At 44.0% G+C, this 17,500-nt stretch overlaps 2 protein-coding genes across 6 annotated transcripts in view; both read right to left on the bottom strand.

Annotated features, from left to right (window-relative positions):
• si:dkey-118k5.3 (protein NLRC3) overlaps positions 1 to 716 on the bottom strand; it is a 6,528-nt gene extending 5,812 nt beyond the window's left edge. The window contains exon 1 of the mRNA XM_035791778.2: positions 1 to 716. This exon is cut by the window's left edge and continues 1,326 nt beyond it. Within this exon, the coding sequence (XP_035647671.1) occupies positions 1 to 635 (635 nt within the window). The 5' untranslated portion in view covers positions 636 to 716.
• A 1,330-nt stretch (positions 717 to 2,046) lies between these two features.
• The window catches only part of LOC118396825 (unconventional myosin-Ic-like), an 84,159-nt gene continuing 68,705 nt past the window's right edge, over positions 2,047 to 17,500 (bottom strand). For 3 of the 5 annotated variants that reach the window (XM_052467375.1, XM_052467378.1, XM_052467377.1), the window contains exons 15-32: positions 16,376 to 16,470; positions 16,107 to 16,153; positions 15,824 to 15,904; positions 13,624 to 13,729; positions 10,935 to 11,052; positions 10,301 to 10,414; positions 9,902 to 9,978; positions 9,687 to 9,755; positions 9,247 to 9,331; positions 8,301 to 8,460; positions 7,570 to 7,653; positions 7,292 to 7,385; positions 7,131 to 7,186; positions 5,886 to 6,021; positions 5,607 to 5,677; positions 5,291 to 5,388; positions 4,835 to 4,992; positions 2,047 to 4,512 (exon numbers count right to left, since the gene is read on the bottom strand). In XM_052467375.1, the coding sequence (XP_052323335.1) occupies positions 4,866 to 4,992; positions 5,291 to 5,388; positions 5,607 to 5,677; positions 5,886 to 6,021; positions 7,131 to 7,186; positions 7,292 to 7,385; positions 7,570 to 7,653; positions 8,301 to 8,460; positions 9,247 to 9,331; positions 9,687 to 9,755; positions 9,902 to 9,978; positions 10,301 to 10,414; positions 10,935 to 11,052; positions 13,624 to 13,729; positions 15,824 to 15,904; positions 16,107 to 16,153; positions 16,376 to 16,470 (1,618 nt within the window). In that variant the 3' untranslated portion in view covers positions 2,047 to 4,512; positions 4,835 to 4,865. Of the gene's footprint in view, positions 4,513 to 4,834; positions 4,993 to 5,290; positions 5,389 to 5,606; positions 5,678 to 5,885; positions 6,022 to 6,444; positions 6,563 to 7,130; positions 7,187 to 7,291; positions 7,386 to 7,569; positions 7,654 to 8,300; positions 8,461 to 9,246; positions 9,332 to 9,686; positions 9,756 to 9,901; positions 9,979 to 10,300; positions 10,415 to 10,934; positions 11,053 to 13,623; positions 13,730 to 15,823; positions 15,905 to 16,106; positions 16,154 to 16,375; positions 16,471 to 17,500 lie in introns of those variants that run through there. The other 2 variants (XM_052467376.1, XM_052467379.1) reach the window with 2 other exon arrangements.

Below are 17,500 nucleotides of genomic sequence, written 5' to 3'. Positions count from 1 at the left end.
ACCCCCGAGAGCAGACTCACGTCCTCTCCTGGAACAGACAGCAGACTCTGGCAGACATCTTGAAAGGTACAGACCTGGTCCTGGCTCCGGAAGGCATCACCCACCATGGCTACCTCGTGCTGGTGGTACTGCAGGGGAACAGTGTAGCCCACGCACCTGGACAATGTGATATCTGTAAAGGAACAAGGCTCATCACTACTATCTGAACTACTACACCTAATAGTCCTGATACTAAGGTAATCAGTGGGACTGTGCTGCCTGCCTAATATGTCCTTGTGTTTCCTCAAGTGCTCCTGCATGTTGGTTGGACCAGAGTCACTGCTGCTGGGTCCAGAGCCCTCAGGTGGGGTAGCTGCCACCATAGACTCAGACTCCGTGTTGGCTCTCTGTGACTGTAGAACATGAAAGAAGGCTCGACAGGCTTCCTCTCCACGCCCGTGTAGCACATCCAGCAGATTCCTCATGGAGTCCCTCACCCCCAGGCGACCTCCCCCTCTCACCAGGCTGAGGTCTTCCTCAGTAAGAGCCCCTACCTGGTAAAGAAGCTCCTGGAGGTGGGTGACATTTTGGCTCCAGCTCTCCACCAGTTGCACACGGCGCTTCTGTAGTGCAATACTGCATGGCCCCACCGCCATTGTGGGGACTGGGGAGACTCACTCTTGCGGTGACTGGTTACACAGAATATATTTGTCTATTGTCCACTTATTCAATAACACACAAGAGAAGTGGTTTGAATATGGAAGTGGTTTTAATAAGTGGGTGAAGATCTGCTTTCCCTTTCCTTTCCATAAATTGAGGCATTGTTTTCAGCATAGAATGGCACAATACAGGTCCACAGTCACAATTGTCATTTCAGCCATGGCCTGAAACAGGAGATATCATGAAGAAATTCCAATTATTAGGACTTCAAAACTTGATGTAAGCCTAAAAGGAATCATGTGACATTGTAGCTTAGGCTATAAAACAAACTTGTCAACTATACATGTTCATGTATGTTATTGAATTGTATGTTATTCTATTCAAATTAAGTCAACATAAATAGAAAATAAATAGCATTAATATATTTCTTTATGTGATATTGGGCTTCCCAAAACAGAGCAAGATTCCATAATAACTTAACATGTGTAATGACATGATTATTACAAAAAAAGGCATGGAATCAGTGACATTAAGGCGTCACAAAGTGTCAAATGAATTTAATATATATATATATATATATATATATATATACACACAAATAAAAAGCAGAAACATAAATAGAACGATTACTAAAAAGCAACTTACCCCTCCCTTTTGAAAGTGAAAATAACAAGGAAAGACTTGAAAACTTTCCCAAATGAAGAACCACTGGAAAAGCTAGCCTATAAGTGAGCAGTGATTGACTGCCGATGCCACATTTTTAAATAACAGCTCAAAAATATTATTAAAGCCTGGTGTGTTGGTTTTTAATACACCGATAGAGCAGAGAGATTATTCAAACTCAAGACCAGAAATTATGTCAAGTTCCTCATCACATCAGAGGATTGCATCACTTTGTACAGTCCCTTGAGATCAAAACCCCATTTCAACATGTTGCAAGATGGTACGTTTCACATGTTCTGGCTTGGGACTATAAAGACTGCACAGTAAAACTAGGCCTAACTTTACTTGCATAATCTAGTTAGGGTACATTTCTGATGTGCCACTGAAATACTGATTAGGGTTCCATCAAATACACTTAAAGGGATAGTTCACCCAAATTAGAAAATTACATTCGTTTCCGAACCCTGTAAGAAGTCCCGGGGACAAGGTATGACAGCAAGCCATGCTTTGGTTGTGGACCTGGTCACTGTTTTAAAACAAAACACTTTTTAGCATTTGAGGCACAATCCAATGCCAGTAACTGGTACCCATATTAGCAAAACTAACTCATGGACTGATGGACCTTGTCCATTGGCTGCTTACATGGTAAAGGAAACCAATATGTTATTTTGTCATTTGGGTGAACTATCCCATTTGAAATGCACCAAATTATCAAGGAAGTAAGTTTGTAATGAAGGACCCAGACAGAATCAATACGTTTATTTTGACATTTTAATATTTTCTTTATTGTGTTGGTCTAATTCTACATGATTGTGCATACAGTAACTCAGGACTAAACGTATGTATTGTAAATTATTAAACATAGGGAGACAGGCTTTACAGAAAATCTATGACATTTTAAAGGAGGAATCAGATTGTGTATATATATATATATATATATATATATATATATATATATACTTTTTTTACTCTTGAATAAGTGACATCGTCAAGGAGGTATTTGTCACTGAATTTCATACAAAATTGGTTGTATTCCTATTAAACTCAAGGCACATTGACAACAAATTTTGAACAAGACAAAACGCATGTTACACTTTTACAAAGCCTCACTTGGCTCAAATTTCTTATTAGTGCACAGAACACAATAGTCTGGTCCCAGATCGGTTTGTGCTGTCTGGCATTGGAATTGGCAAGTGAGCACAAACAGATCTGGGACCAGGCGAAGCGAACACATCTCCAACCAGGAAAATAACACTTTAATTGACATATATTCATTCAACAGACATTGCATCCACTATTGCTTCTTTGTCTAATGTCAGTGCAGTAACACACCTTTATTTAGGCATATTGCACCTGTCTTACCGTTCATTCATTGGGTTGTCAGCTGGACACAGTTCAGAGGCTGGGTCATAGAGGGAGGAGGGGAGGGGCACTCAAGAGGCAATGCAAAGAAGCAGCAGCACAGGAATGTGAAGAGCGAAACGCAGCTCAGAAAGTCACAGCTGGGGAGAGGTGCGTAGATTCAATCTATGAACGGTGGTGTCACTCACATGGGTCATACCAATAGACCTCTGGTTTGTTACAAAGATTGATAAGTGTTCCTAAGGATGTTACCATTGATTCGTGTGCTTTCTGTGAAGAACACCCTTGGCTATGAGTATATCCTATGATGTCAGTATTAAACACCAGGGAAATAGTTAACTGCACTTGAATGCTGTGCATAGGGCCTCATCGCTCTTGAAGATCTAGGTTTGGAAGTGCCAATCAAAACAATAACAGCATGTCCCCAACACAAAGCTAGCACAAACATCCTCATCAGGAAAAGATTGGTAAATGTGGTAAAATAAGTCATGAGTGTTGTTCTGACTACTACTATATCCTGGTGAGCTGCTACACATAACCAGAGTACGGATATGGCAGCCTGGGAACTTGACACAATGGAAAGCAAATGGATCATAGAATGTTTCCAAAAGGCTTTTACTCTACAGGTTTAACTTAGGAGTGAAATGCGTGTGTGTGTGTGTGTGTGTGTGTGTGTGTGTGTGTGTGTGTGTACAGCATGCTTTTTTCTTTCTCTGAAGTATTTTTCCACAGGTCATCCTGAGGGAAAACGAGACATATCAGTCTCTAACAACAGTGGACTCAATGTCATCCCCAAAGTGTCATTGTTTAATTGGTGTATCGACATAAATAATCCATTAACAATAATTTAGCAAAGGAGAAAGGCACAATCGTTGGGAGCAAACAAGCGATAAATGGAAAGACAAAACGGTTTTCTATTTCTCCCCCCCATTTTCATTCTCACGCCTTTTTCCTAATTCCTCTCTCACTTTCTTTATCTCTTATATATTGTAAAGACCATTCACTATGGTGTTTCCATTATAAATCTAATTTCAACATTCTGCTTACCAAAATGCTTTGGTTTGCGCTTTCATTTGGGCTACATGATATCTACATCAAAGAATGATTCCGTGATCTATGGCACAGCACAGACCAAATTCTGACCACATTCTGGACAGTATGCTCTGGGTCAAAGGTCACACACCCACATGACTTCTCTGTTGATATCCTTCGGTTTCAAAAACCTCAAGAGTATTGTGTCCGAGTCGAAACAAGTTTGAAAAAAACAACTAATCTTATGAACTTCTCTACCAAACTCCCTGCTCCTCGATAGTTTATAACAAACCTCACCTACATACCATCAGCCATGTACTGCATCTCCACTTTAACAAAAGCCTCTGCCCCAAACAGTTAAAAGAGTAGTATCAGAGAGGGTGTAAAGTCTACACTGCTGAACAGAGAAAATATTGTGAAAAAAGAATGACAGAAAGAAAAAGCAAAGGAGACCCAATACACCCTAATTGATTGCTTGGTCATGTCCCCAAATTAAGCAAGACAGGCATAAGTAGTGCAGGAAAAAAATGCACCAAAACATTGTTATTCCTTGGCTTCATATATAAAATCATGATATTCAAATAACAAGTATTATTCCCAAAAATATATAAACATAAATATCAATTAGTTTCACTGGACTTTTTCTTAATTGGAAGCACATGCCGTTCGTGTAGCGAGAGCTGGCATTTGATTGGCTTAGGCAGAGCCTGGTCTGCGGTTGAGATTGGTGAATAGGAGCGTATTCCAGGAAGGACTTCCTTGGCGTGGACAGATGATCAGTCATTGCTATCATCTTGAGTTCAGTCGAGGGGCAGTCTAAAACAGTTCAGGGAAGACAGAGGTAACCATTACAAAGAAGTTATCTTAACCAATCAATCAATGATTGTTTCAAGTTATCTTCACAATGTAAACATGCAGAACAAAAAGTCTCTACCCGAGATACACTTACAATGAAAATCAATGTACAGTTTAACAGGGTGCGTTAACAAAACAATCATGTCCTACACTATGCTGTAGACTTCACACAACAACCACCAGCTTAAAAAGTAAAGTACAATTAGCTTATAGAAATACGAGTGCAGGATAATTAATCAATCAACACTGACTCCAATCATGCAGTATTGATGTTCCAACCTACTGTATTAGTCCTGTAGGGGAGGACTGACGCTTTATATCCCTCCGTTATTCCGACTCACCACTGAGAGGTGGCCATTCTTCGCCTTGGCAACCAGCAGCTCAGAGCCAGAGGTGAAGTCTATGATCCCTTCTCTACCTTGGCCCATCGTGAAAGTTATACTGGGAGAGAGAGAGAGAGAGAGATTAGGTGCAGTTCATTCACAGCCCCCCCCCCCCAATCAGATTGCAGATGGTGGTGTATCACTGGTGTCTATGAATTCAGGTCCTGACAACTGATGGTAGTGCTCCCTGTGAGCCCCTTTAACACTTGCGTCAAGAGCGTGTTACATATTTATAAAGTCTGAACTGTTAATGTTAGGAACGTACAGCTATTTTTCAATGAAAGCTGACATTCCGCTGATTAACACGGTATACGGCTCATCTAGTTCCGGGTATCTGTGTCAGGGCAACAACTCACCTTCCCTGGTTGATGTTGATGCTGTTGACCTTGTCAGCACAGATGGCCACTTTGGTCAGGGTCTCGATGATGTGGTCACTCTGCAGCACCACATCTCCCTACAGACCAGAGCAGATAGGAGAGGAGTTAGAGGTCCATCTTCACTACTAGCCGGGTCCCAGGTCGATTTGTGTTTGGCGTGACAATGTCAATATGTGTTGGCAAGACCACACAAACAGATCTGGGATCAGGCTACTTCAAATAACAGGTTAAGTATGTCATAACCCATGTGTAATGGGGTTATGACTACGTAAGATGGAGCTGAGGTCAGCCTCACCTTCTGTTTCTTGTCTTCAGTGGGCACATGCAGTACGAAGACGCCATCACTGAGAGAGCTGACTGAAATGCCTGAGGACAAGACAGACAGACAGGGAAGAGAAATGGTCAATGGGAGAACTATGAGCATCACCCAGACCAGCTCAGTATGGCCTCTGTAAGGACCCCAGAAAACAATTCCATTTCAATTCATTCAATTTAAGAAGTAAGCAAAAACGTCAATTGAAATGCCATCGACCCCCCCAACCCATCCTCTCCCCCGAACCCTGTGACCGCTGACCTTTGAGGGCGGCGTAGTCGATGCGCTGCTTGAGCTTGGCCTCCTCCACGATGACGGCACTGTTGGAGGTGAGCAGCAGCTGCCTTGGTCGCGCCTTGTAGCCCTTCCTGTCGTACTTGGTCACTGGGACTGCATACTGAGGAGTGGGGAGGGGGACATTATTAGCCTTGTAGCCCTTCCTGTCGTACTTGGTCACTGGGACTGCATACTGAGGAGTGGGAAGGGGACATTATTAGCCTTGTAGCCCTTCCTGTCGTACTTGGTCACTGGGACTGCATACTGAGGAGTGAGGGGAAGGGGACATTATTAGTCTTGTAGCCCTTCCTGTCGTACTTGGTCACTGGGACTGCATACTGAGGAGTGGGAAGGGGACATTCATTAATTGGGAAGTCTTGTAGCCCTTCCTGTCGTACTTGGTCACTGGGACTGCATACTGAGGAGTGGGAAGGGGACAGCCCTTCCTGTCGTTCTTGGTCACTGGGACTGCATTAGCCTTGTAGCCCTTCCTGTCATACTTGGTCACTGGGACTGCATACTGAGGAGTGGGAAGGGGACATTATTAGCCTTGTAGCCCTTCCTGTCGTACTTGGTCACTGGGACTGCATACTGAGGAGTGGGAAGGGGACATTATTAGCCTTGTAGCCCTTCCTGTCGTTCTTGGTCACTGGGACTGCATACTGAGGAGTGGGAAGGGGACATTATTAGTCTTGTAGCCCTTCCTGTCGTACTTGGTCACTGGGACTGCATACTGAGGAGTGGGAAGGGGACATTATTAGCCTTGTAGCCCTTCCTGTCGTACTTGGTCACTGGGACTGCATACTGAGGAGTGGGAAGGGAACATTATTAGCCTTGTAGCCCTTCCTGTCGTACTTGGTCACTGGGACTGCATACTGAGGAGTGGGAAGGGGACATTATTAGTCTTGTAGCCCTTCCTGTCGTACTTGGTCACTGGGACTGCATATTGAGGAGTGGGAGGGGAACATTATTAGTGGGGCTTGTAATATATCTTCAAGGATGTTGTATTTTATTGGACAGAGGAAAGACAGTGGGGAAGATACACAGAGGGTGGATTCAAACATTTGAACTGTAGGCTACGATACTAAATAGGCTAGACATGATCAGAGTTAAGAATCAATAACACATTAATATACTGTACTGACTATATATTAAGACAAATATCCAACCTTACATAAATCCCAAGTAGAGAATTGAATGGCCATATGAACATGCTAGTACTGCACTAACCTTCATCTTCTCACTGCCAAGTGACTGCAACACCTTGGGGTTAATCTCCTCTCCATCTGAGGAGAGAGAGGCACAGGAAGAACGTTAGTTGTGTGTGTATAATGTGTGTGCACGTGAGTGCATGCGCGTGTGTGTGTGTCTGTGTTAATCAAGGCACTTACTGAGTCTTGTGCCCACAAAGAGCTTTGGGACACTTTGGGGATAGTTGTCCTTCTTGTTTTTGAAAATCTCACTGGCCACCATTTTCTGCTCCAACTTAATTGACAGAGAGAGAACGGACAAACACAGTTTGGTAGAAAAGTTATATTGGTAGGAGAAGGCGGAGAAGACCACTCCACATTGACAGTCTTTAAAGTTCTGAACTCTGCGGACTGATGAAGAGCTCTGAATACATTTGAAAGATATCCGATGTACTACTATAATATCGTATCCTGTTTACCTGGTGTTTCCACTCTGGGTTGATCCCCCTGCAGTAGCCCCACACCATGTTCTGCATGTACAGTTTACGTAGCCGTTCCGACGCCTATTGGACGGAGAAGGACTTGTCACGTACCATTTTAACTACTCAAACACGTCATCAAGGAAAAATGCCTTAATTCAGAGAATTTCAATGTCGGCCACATCAGTGGTTCCCAAACCGTTGGGCGCGAGGGGTCAGTGATGGATGTGGGCGGGGCGCACAAGGCCCCCCCCCCCCCAAAAGAAAATATGTATATTAGTCCTGCTTTCAACTTACTCTCGAAAGTTGTAAAGTGCAATTTAGAAACTGGGTTGTGCACCATCTGTTTTCCTCTTGTCATGTCAGTCATTGCAGACCGTAGAGCTATTTATAACTTGTAAGTAATATCCAGATCAACTAGCCCATGTCAGCTAACGTTTTTTTAGCTAGGTTTTCTCAGCCCGTGGATTTTGTTGTAATGTTTGAGTCAGTCAAAGATCCCATGAATATACAATAGACATGGCAATATGTATAGAATGGCAAGAAATCCCCATTAAATCTGCAAAATGTTCTCTCCACCAACAAGAGGAGTGTGAACAGTTTGTGTCATGAAGACTGCTTGTCCCCAGAGAAAGACGTGGCCCGCGCAAGGGGGACGCGGGACGTTCCCCAAAGCAGGGAGTAGGGCCTGAGTGCAACTTTACACAGTGTCTCGTGTAAAGTTGCGTTACCTCGATGAGGGCGGTCGGGGGCGTGGGCCAGCTCTTGTCCAGGACTGTCTTGGGGAGGTTCCTGCGCAGATTCATCAGGAAGGAGTAGCGCACATAATCCAGGAAGTACTCATTCTCAGGACAACGCTCATTATGGCGGTAGATGAAGCCCTTGATGAACCTGAGCGAGAGAGAGAGCTTTGTAAACACTCCTGCACACATGAATCAACAAATGGATAAGAATTTCTATACATCCACACATAACACTGCAAATACCATAGGTGTCCAAAACATGAGTGGATATTGTCTAGGTAAATGCTTTCCAAGTTTCTCCATATGAATAGAACCCGTATATAACTTCAGTAATCCAAGGGAACACATTGAGCCGAAAGCAGTGAAAATGACTCAAGTAAAAGTCACCCAGTAAAATACTACTTGAATAAAAGTCTAAAAGTATTTTGTTTTAAAATGTACTTAAATATCAAAAGTAAAAGTATAAATAACTTAAAATGTCTTATATTAAGCAAACCACATGACACAATTATTATTTTTTTATTTAAAATTTACGGATAGCCAGGGTCAAAGTTCAACACTCAGAAATAATTTACAAACAAAGCATGTGTGTTTAGTGAGTCTACCAGATCAGAGGCAGTAGGGATGACCAGGGACAATCTTCCTGTCCTGCTAAGCATTCAAAATTTATCAAGTACTTTTGGGTGTCGGGGAAAATGTAAGGAGTAAAAAGTACATTATTTTCTTCAGGAATGTAGCTGAGTATAAGTAAAACTTGTCAAAAATATAAATAGTCAAGTAGAGTACAGACACCCCAAAAAAACAACTTCAGTACTTAAAAGTATTTTTTACTTAAGTACTTTACACCACTGACAATAAGGGCAATCTAATGAATATTCATGAACCTTCTCTCACCATCCTAGTTAAATAAATCTTGTGTCCAGAAGAGCCTCACCTGCGGATGGTGTTGGCGGCCTCCCTTCTACGCCGTGCCCTCCTACAGGCCAGGATGCCCTTCCACCACGCCTGGACCACCACCGCTGAAAAGGGACACACTAATTACCAACCTACTTATTATTTAACACAGTTCATCCAGATCCATTGGAGAGAGAATCGAGACCTAGGCCCGTATGTATCAAGTGTCTCAGAGAAGCAGTGCTGATTGAGGATCAGGTCCCTTCTGTCAAAAGCAATCTTATTCCTTGCGATCTAAAAAAACAACCGCGAAACTGATCCGAAGTCAGTCCTCCTACTCTGAGACGCTTAATACAACATCCGTCGTCCAACTGAACAAGGCGAGCGTAATCGAATAGACACGCACGGTGAATGTAGAGGAAGTATATGCTTGATGACACATGGGTCTATAGACGTAGGGGAGAAGAGAAGCCCTCCTACCTGATGATCGGAGTTTGCGGTATTTGGTCTTCTGGCTGTAGCCCTTCCAGGATGCCTGCAGTTTGTTGGCTGAAGAGAGAGAGAGAGAGAGACAAAAGATTTTCAGCGTGTTCAGATACTCTACTTACTGTATCGTCGCGGAGAGACAACAGTTCAGACAGACAGCAGGTGATGGGTGTCAAGTAAGACCATATGATAGTGACTCTCTCGCTCACCAAGGCTGTGTTTCCTCGTTTCTAGCGCGTCCTCCGTGGCGAACAGAGTCTTTGGAAAACGGATGAAGATTTTGGATCTGGAAAGCAAACGGAGCTCCACTAAGCTGGCAGTGTGCCTTTATACAACACACAGGGGCAGTCTGAGCGTGTTCAGCACCATGGGGGGGATTTAGTTCAGCCCTGACGAAATAATTGACTTTGGTCACTTAAGCCTTTCCCAGAGAGTAGACACAGTTATGGGATTAGATCAGCACTAAGTGGGCACTGAACTCGTAAGGGAGATGGGATGTAGATAAACAAATGGGAGATGCATGTACTGTAGTTCACTAGAATTAACGTGTGTGTGTGTGTGTGTGTGTGTGTACCGCCTTGACTGTTGTCACCGGATAAGGGTCTCACCTGCCCAGCTTGTACTCCTCAGGTTTGTAACCCAGGTGTTTGACCAGTGTGGAGACTCCATCTGCCAGCTTGCCCTGCCAGCTCGGCCAGGTCTCCGGGCACAGGGACTTATACCTGCCAGGGACGGACAAAACAACACACAGCGACACTGGTATATTATATGAAAAATATTACATTTAGGTTATATCACTAACTGAACAGTTGTGGAGATTAGTCACTTGCAGGTGTACTGATTTTCTAACATAAGTCATGAATCTGCCATTGAATAAACCTATAATGTCAGAGAACGACATTCAAGCCAGCTCCGAGCCAGGCAGGACCAGCTCCGAGCCAGGCAGGACCAGCTCCGAGCCAGGCAGGACCAGCTCCGAGCCAGGCAGGACCAGCTCCGAGCCAGGCAGGACCAGCTCCGAGCCAGGCAGGACCAGCTCCGAGCCAGGCAGGACCAGCTCCGAGCCAGGCAGGACCAGCTCAGAGCCAGGCAGGACCAGCTCAGAGCCAGGCAGGACCAGCTCAGAGCCAGGCAGGACCAGCTCAGAGCCAGGCAGGACCAGCTCAGAGCCAGGCAGGACCAGCTCAGAGCCAGGCAGGACCAGCTCAGAGCCAGGCAGGACCAGCTCAGAGCCATAATCACCTCTGGAGGAAGGTCTCATAGTGGCGGCGGTAGGCAAAGCCAGCTCTCCTCACGCGGAGGTTCTCCATCAGACCCAGGTACTTCACCTGATGCCTGATGAGAACCTCGTCGAACCGTCCTGAGAGAGAGAGAGGTGAGAGATGAGAGATGAGAGAGAGAGGTGAGAGGTGAGAGGGAGAGAAACCACATTAGCCTGAGTTACAGTAGTACATAACTGGTGAGATTGCAATACATTGTTATTGACGTTTTCCGTTTGCTTGTTGAATGGTGTGTTGTTACAGTTGTTAGCATACCGGAGCAGTAGCGCGTGATGCTTATGCAAATAAAAGAAATAACACACCATTCATCCGACTTATTCCCAGAAAAGTAGACAATGGACAATAAGGAAGGTGGGAGTGAGGAGAAAAACAGACCGGAGGCCATCTATTGACAAAGGATCGATATACTGACAAACACAGTGTGAAGAACAGTGCTGCCATTGATGTTGCTGGACACAATCAAAACGCATGGTCAGATTTAAGAATCGTAGACACAAGACAGACAAGATGTTAGGAAAAAATTATATAGAACCGACACAGAAAAACTGAGTGTGATAGCAGAGTTAACGGCTAAGAGGCCATTTCACAGTTTTAAAGCTCATTTCCTGCAATTCGATACATTTTGACATTGGACTGAGAGAAAAATGGCAGTTTCAAAGCTACATTTCCTGCCATGGCTTTTTCTGTGTTCTTATGCTATCTGAATTACAGTTGAAGTCGGAGGTTTACATACACTTAGGTTGAAGTCATTAAAACTCGTTTTTCAACCACTCCACAAATTTCTTGTTAACAAACTATAGTTTTGGCAAGTCGGTGAGGACATCTACTTTGTGCATGACACAAGTAACTTTTCCAACAATTGTTTCCAGACAGATTATTTCACTTAAAACTCACTGTATCATAATTCCAGTGGGTCAGAAGTTTACGTACACTAAGTTTTGACTGTGCCTTCAAACTGGAAAATTCCAGAAAATGATGTCATGGCTTTAGAAGCTGCTAATAGGCTAACTGACATCATTTGAGTCAATTGGAGGTGGACCTGTGGATGTATTTCAAGATCTACCTTCAGACCTCGGGAAAAAAAAAAATTGTAGACCTCAACAAGTCTGGTTCATCCTTGGGAGCAATTTCCAAACGCCTGAAGGTACCACGTTCATCTGTACAAACAATAGTACGCAAGTATAAACACCATGGGACCACACAGCCGTGATACCGCTCAGGAAGGAGATGCGTTCTGTCTCCTAGAGATGAACGTACTTTGGTGCGAAAAGTGAAAATCAATCCCAGAACAACAGCAAAGGACCTTGTGAAGATTCTGGAGGAAACGGGTACAAAAGTGTCTATATCCACAGTAAAACGGGTCCTATATCGACATAACCTGAAATGCCGCTCAGCAAGGAAGCTGCCACTGCTCCAAAACCACCATAAAAAAGCCAGACTACAGTTTGCAACTGCACATGGGGACAAAGATCGTACTTTTTGGAGAAATGTCCTCTGGTCTGATGAAACAAAAATAGATGAAACAAAATTGTTTGGCCATAATGACCATCGTTATGTTTGGAGGAAAGAGGGGGAGGCTTGCAAGCCGAAGATCACCATCCCAACCGTGAAGCACAGGGGGTGGTAGCATCATGTTGTTGGGGTGCTTTGCTGCAGGAGGGACTGGTGCACTTCACAAAATAGATGGTTTCATGAGGGAGGAAAATTGTGTGGATATATTGAAGCAACATCTCAAGAAATCAGTCAGGAATTTAAAGCTTGGTCATAAATGAGTCTTCCAAATGGACAATGACCCCAAGCATACTTCCAAAGTTGTGGCAAAATTACTTAAGGACAACAAAGTCAAGGTATTGGAGTGTCCGTCACAAAGCCCTGACCTCAATCCTATAGAAGATATGTGGGCAGAACTGAAAAGCATGTGTAAGCAAGGAGGCCTACAAACCTGACTCTGTCAGGAGGAATGGGCCAAAATTCACCCAACTTATTGTGGGAAGCTTGTGAAAGGCTACCTGAAACATTTGACCACCATTTAAAGGCAATGCTACCAAATACTCATTGGTCGTATGTAAACTTCTGACCCACTGGGAATGTGATGAGATATGAAAGAAATCATTCTCTACTATTATTCTGACAATTCACATTCTTGAAATAAAGTGGTGATCCTAACTGACCGAAGACAGGGAATTGAAAAACTGACTTTAAAATGTAGTTGGCTAAGGTGTATGTAAACTTCTGACTTCAACTGTACCAAAACATAATAAAAATCAACATTTTTAGAATTTGTGATTCTCCGACTGTCTAGTTTTTGATGATGATTTTTGATGATTGTTTATATCTCAGAGATTATCTTATTAAAAAAAAAATATGGCTACATTATATTTTCTACATACTTCATACCTGGTTTTAGTTGTTTAAGCTTAAGCATTTTACATCCCGAAAAAGGGAAAAAAAATCATTAAGATTAAATGCTTCAATACGTTGTGCGACAGCAAACGAAAATGAGCTTTTCTGATTGGTTGTGGTAGACTTGCTTCAGTACATTTGTTTCCGTTTGGTGCCTAATGAACACAGTGTTTCCCCTATATATATATAAATAATGAATACAACCTGGTTGACAGCACGGTATGAGCAAGGCATCGGTTCCATCCTACCTGCTTGCTTGGCATCGTTGGGCTTGATGCAGCGCACGTACGACGGCTCCTTGGACATCAGGATCTCCATTAACTTGGCCAGGCTGGTCTTGAACTGGGTCGCTGCCTGGAGGCAGAGACAGAGGGAGAGGAGAAAGAGTGAGCACCGAGCGAGGGATGTAGACGAGCAGAAAGAGGAGAGGAGCAGGGAGGACGGCTGCTGGCCAGACTGAGGCAGAGACCGGACAGAACACAGGTCCCAGTGTGCAGGTCACATTGTCCCAGGCAGTGACAGGGTTTGGGGGCAGGGCCAACGAGAGAGAGAGAGAGAGAATGCGTCGTCAACAATGCACACAAACAGTCAACGGAGTCGACACCCTCGACCACCGTGTGTGTGGAGGGCAACCGAGGGCATTCCTGAGTGTGTGAGCGGGGAGCAGAGATTCCCCTGTCACTCACTCGACCCTTCAGTGTAGAGGGAGGAAGATCCACAGAGCATAAACAAGTGGCTGTTTGTAAGTGTGTATGAGACAGGACATGTGTACAGTGGGGCAAAAAAGTATTTAGTCAGCCACCAATTGTGCAAGTTCTCCAACTTAAAAAGATGAGGCCTGTAATTTTCATCATAGGTACACTTCAACTATGACAGACAAAATGAGAAAAAAAATCCAGAAAATCAAACTGTAGGATTTTTAATGAACTTATTTGCAAATTATGGTGGAAAACAAGTATTTGGTCACCTACAAACAAGCAAGATTTCTGTCTCTCACAGACCTGTAACTTCTTCTTTAAGAGGCTCCTCTGTCCTCCACTCGTTACCTGTATTAATGGCACCTGTTTGAACTTGTTATCAGTATAAAAGACACCTGTCCACAACCTCAAAACAGTCACACTACAAACTCCACTATGACCAAGACCAAAGAGCTGTCAAAGGACACCAGAAATAAAATTGTAGACCTGCACCAGGCTGGGAAGACTGAATCTACAATAGGTAAGCAGCTTGGTTTGAAGAAATCAACTGTGGGAGCAATTATTAGGAAATGGAAGACATACAAGACCACTGATAATCTCCCTCGATCTGGGGCTCCACGCAAGATCTCACCCCGTGGGGTCAAAATGGTCACAAGAACGGTGAGCAAAAATCCCAGAACCACACGGGGGGACCTAGTGAATAACCTGCAGAGAGCTAGGACCAAAGTAACAAACGCCTACCATCAGTAACACACTACGCCGCCAGGGACTCAAATCCTGCAGTGCCAGACGTGTCCCCCTGTTTAAGCCAGTACATGTCCAGGCCCATCTGAAGTTTGCTAGAGCGCATTTGGATGATCCAGAAGACAATTGGGAGAATGTCATATGGTCAGATGAAACCAAATTAGAATTTATTGGTAAAAACTCAACTCGTCGTGTTTGGAGGACAAAGAATGCTGAGTTGCATCCAAAGAACACCATACCTACTGTGAAGCATGGGAGTGGAAACATCATGCTTTGGGGCTGTTTTTCTGCAAAGGGACCAGGACGACTGATCCGTGTAAAGGAAAGAATGAATGGGGCCATGTATCGTGAGATTTTGAGTGAAAACCTCCTTCCATCAGCAAGGGCATTGAAGATGAATTGTGGCTGGGTCTTTCAGCATGACAATGATCCCAAACACACTGCCCGGGCAACGAAGGAGTGGCTTCGTAAGAAGCATTTCAAGGTCCTGAAGTGGCCTAGCCAGTCTCCAGATCTTAACCCCATAGAAAATCTTTAGAGGGAGTTGAAAGTCTGTGTTGCCCAGAAATAGCCCCAAAACATCACTGCTCTAGAGGAGATCTGCATGGAGGAATGGGACAAAATACCAGCAACAGTGTGTGAAAACCTTGTGAAGACTTACAGAAAACGTTTGACCTCTGTCATTGCCAACAAAGGGTATATAACAAAGTATTGAGATAAACTTTTGTTATTGACCAAATACTTATTTTCCACCATAATTTGAAAATAAATTCATTAAAAATCCTTCAATGTGATTTTCAGGATATTTTTTCTCATTTTGTCTGTCATAGTTGAAGTGTACCTATGATGAAAATTACAGGCCTCTCATCTTTTTAAGTGGGAGAACTTGCACAATTGGTGGCTGACTAAATACTTTTTTGCCCCACTGTATATGGGTCTGTGTATCGGTATACATTGTGTGACCTTTGCCCTCTGAGTGGTACTACAGGGCAACGGCTGTTCTCACCGTCTCAGGTCTCCTGCTGTCCTTCAGCTCCGCCCGGTCAAAGCACTGGGTCAGAATCTTATTATCAGACATACACATGACCTGTGAATGGACAACACATAGAGACTGAGTACACCTCATTACAACTAGAACTACCACACTGCTCTTCAAACTCTCACACACACACGGAGAGACAGAGTCTACCACAGTGACACAACATAATCTTAGAGTCTAGTCTAGTTTCCAATGATATCATCCATCTCTTATCTAAATCATTTCCCCATTGTCCTGAACTCTCTCTCACCTCTTTCAAGTTCCTGAAGAGGAGGTCATTGTTCTTGTCCAGAAAGCCTAGAGGGGGAAGAGAGAGAGTATGAGAACATGCACTCCCAATATGGTTTGGAGATGAATATAATTACACACACAGTAAACAGACCACTACAAGAAGTACAAGAGCTTCCCAGGACAATCGTAAAGACCTGAGCACAGGACATCCTTCCTCTCCCTCTGATCATCTCACTCTCGCGTCCTGCTGCTCCATGCACACGCATACAAACACACACACACACACACCGTTGACGTTGTAGTTGACCTCGCCAGCGTAGTGCAGCAGTCTGAACTCCTCTCGGCCCATCACCTTCCGGGTCTTTCCATCGGTCAGCTTGTGACTACGAGGATCACACAAACATTAAGTGACAAAGTATTAGGGCAAAACATTATGCAATGGAAAACCAAAACAAGCTTTTCTTATTGAACACGTTCAGGTAATCCCTCCCTGTTTGTCTGTTGTCTTCCATTTGGTACTTAACCAACACAATTTAAACTCAGCAAAAAAAAGAAAACGTCCCCTTTTCAGGACCCTGTCTTTCAAAGGTAATTCATAAAGATCTTCATTGTAAAGGGTTTAAACACTGTTTCCCGTGCTTGTTCAATGAACCATAAACAATTAATGAACATGCACCTGTGGAACGGTCGTTATGACACTAACAGCTTACAGACGGTAGGAAATTAAAGTCACAGTTATGAAAACGTATGACACTAATGTGGCCTTTCTACTGACTCTGAAAAACACCTAAAGAAAGATGCCCAGGGTCCCTGCTCATCTGCGTGAACATGCCTTAGGCATGCTGCACGGAGGCATGAGGACTGCAGATGTAAATTGCAATGTCCATACTGTGAGACACCTAAGACAGCGCTACAGGGAGACAGGACGGACAGCTGATCGTCCTCACAGTGACAGACCACGTGTAACAACACCTGCACAGGATCAGTACATCCAAACATCACACCTGCCGGACAGGTACAGGATGGCAACAACAACTGCTCGAGTTACATCAGGAACGCACAATCCCTCCATCAGTGCTCAGATTGTCCGCAATAGGCTGAGAGAGACTGAGGGCTTGTAGGTCTGTTGTAAGGCAGGTCCTCACCAGACATCACCGGCAACAACGTCGCCTATGGGCACAAACCCACCGTCGCTGGACCAGACATGACTGGCAAAAAGTGCTCTACTGACGAGTCAGTTTTGTCTCACCAAGGGTGATGGTCAGATTCGCGTTTATCATCGAAGGAATGAGCGTTACACCGAGGACTGTACTCTGGAGCAGGATGAATTTGGAGGTAGAGTGTCTGTCATGGTCTGGGGCAGTGTGTGAGCTTGTTGCCATTGCAGACAATCTCAATGCTGTGCGTTACAGG

This window comes from Oncorhynchus keta, chromosome 18 (assembly GCF_023373465.1).
Source record: "Oncorhynchus keta strain PuntledgeMale-10-30-2019 chromosome 18, Oket_V2, whole genome shotgun sequence".
Lineage (NCBI taxonomy): Eukaryota > Metazoa > Chordata > Actinopteri > Salmoniformes > Salmonidae > Oncorhynchus > Oncorhynchus keta.
This window is presented reverse-complemented; position numbering and strand designations above follow the sequence as displayed.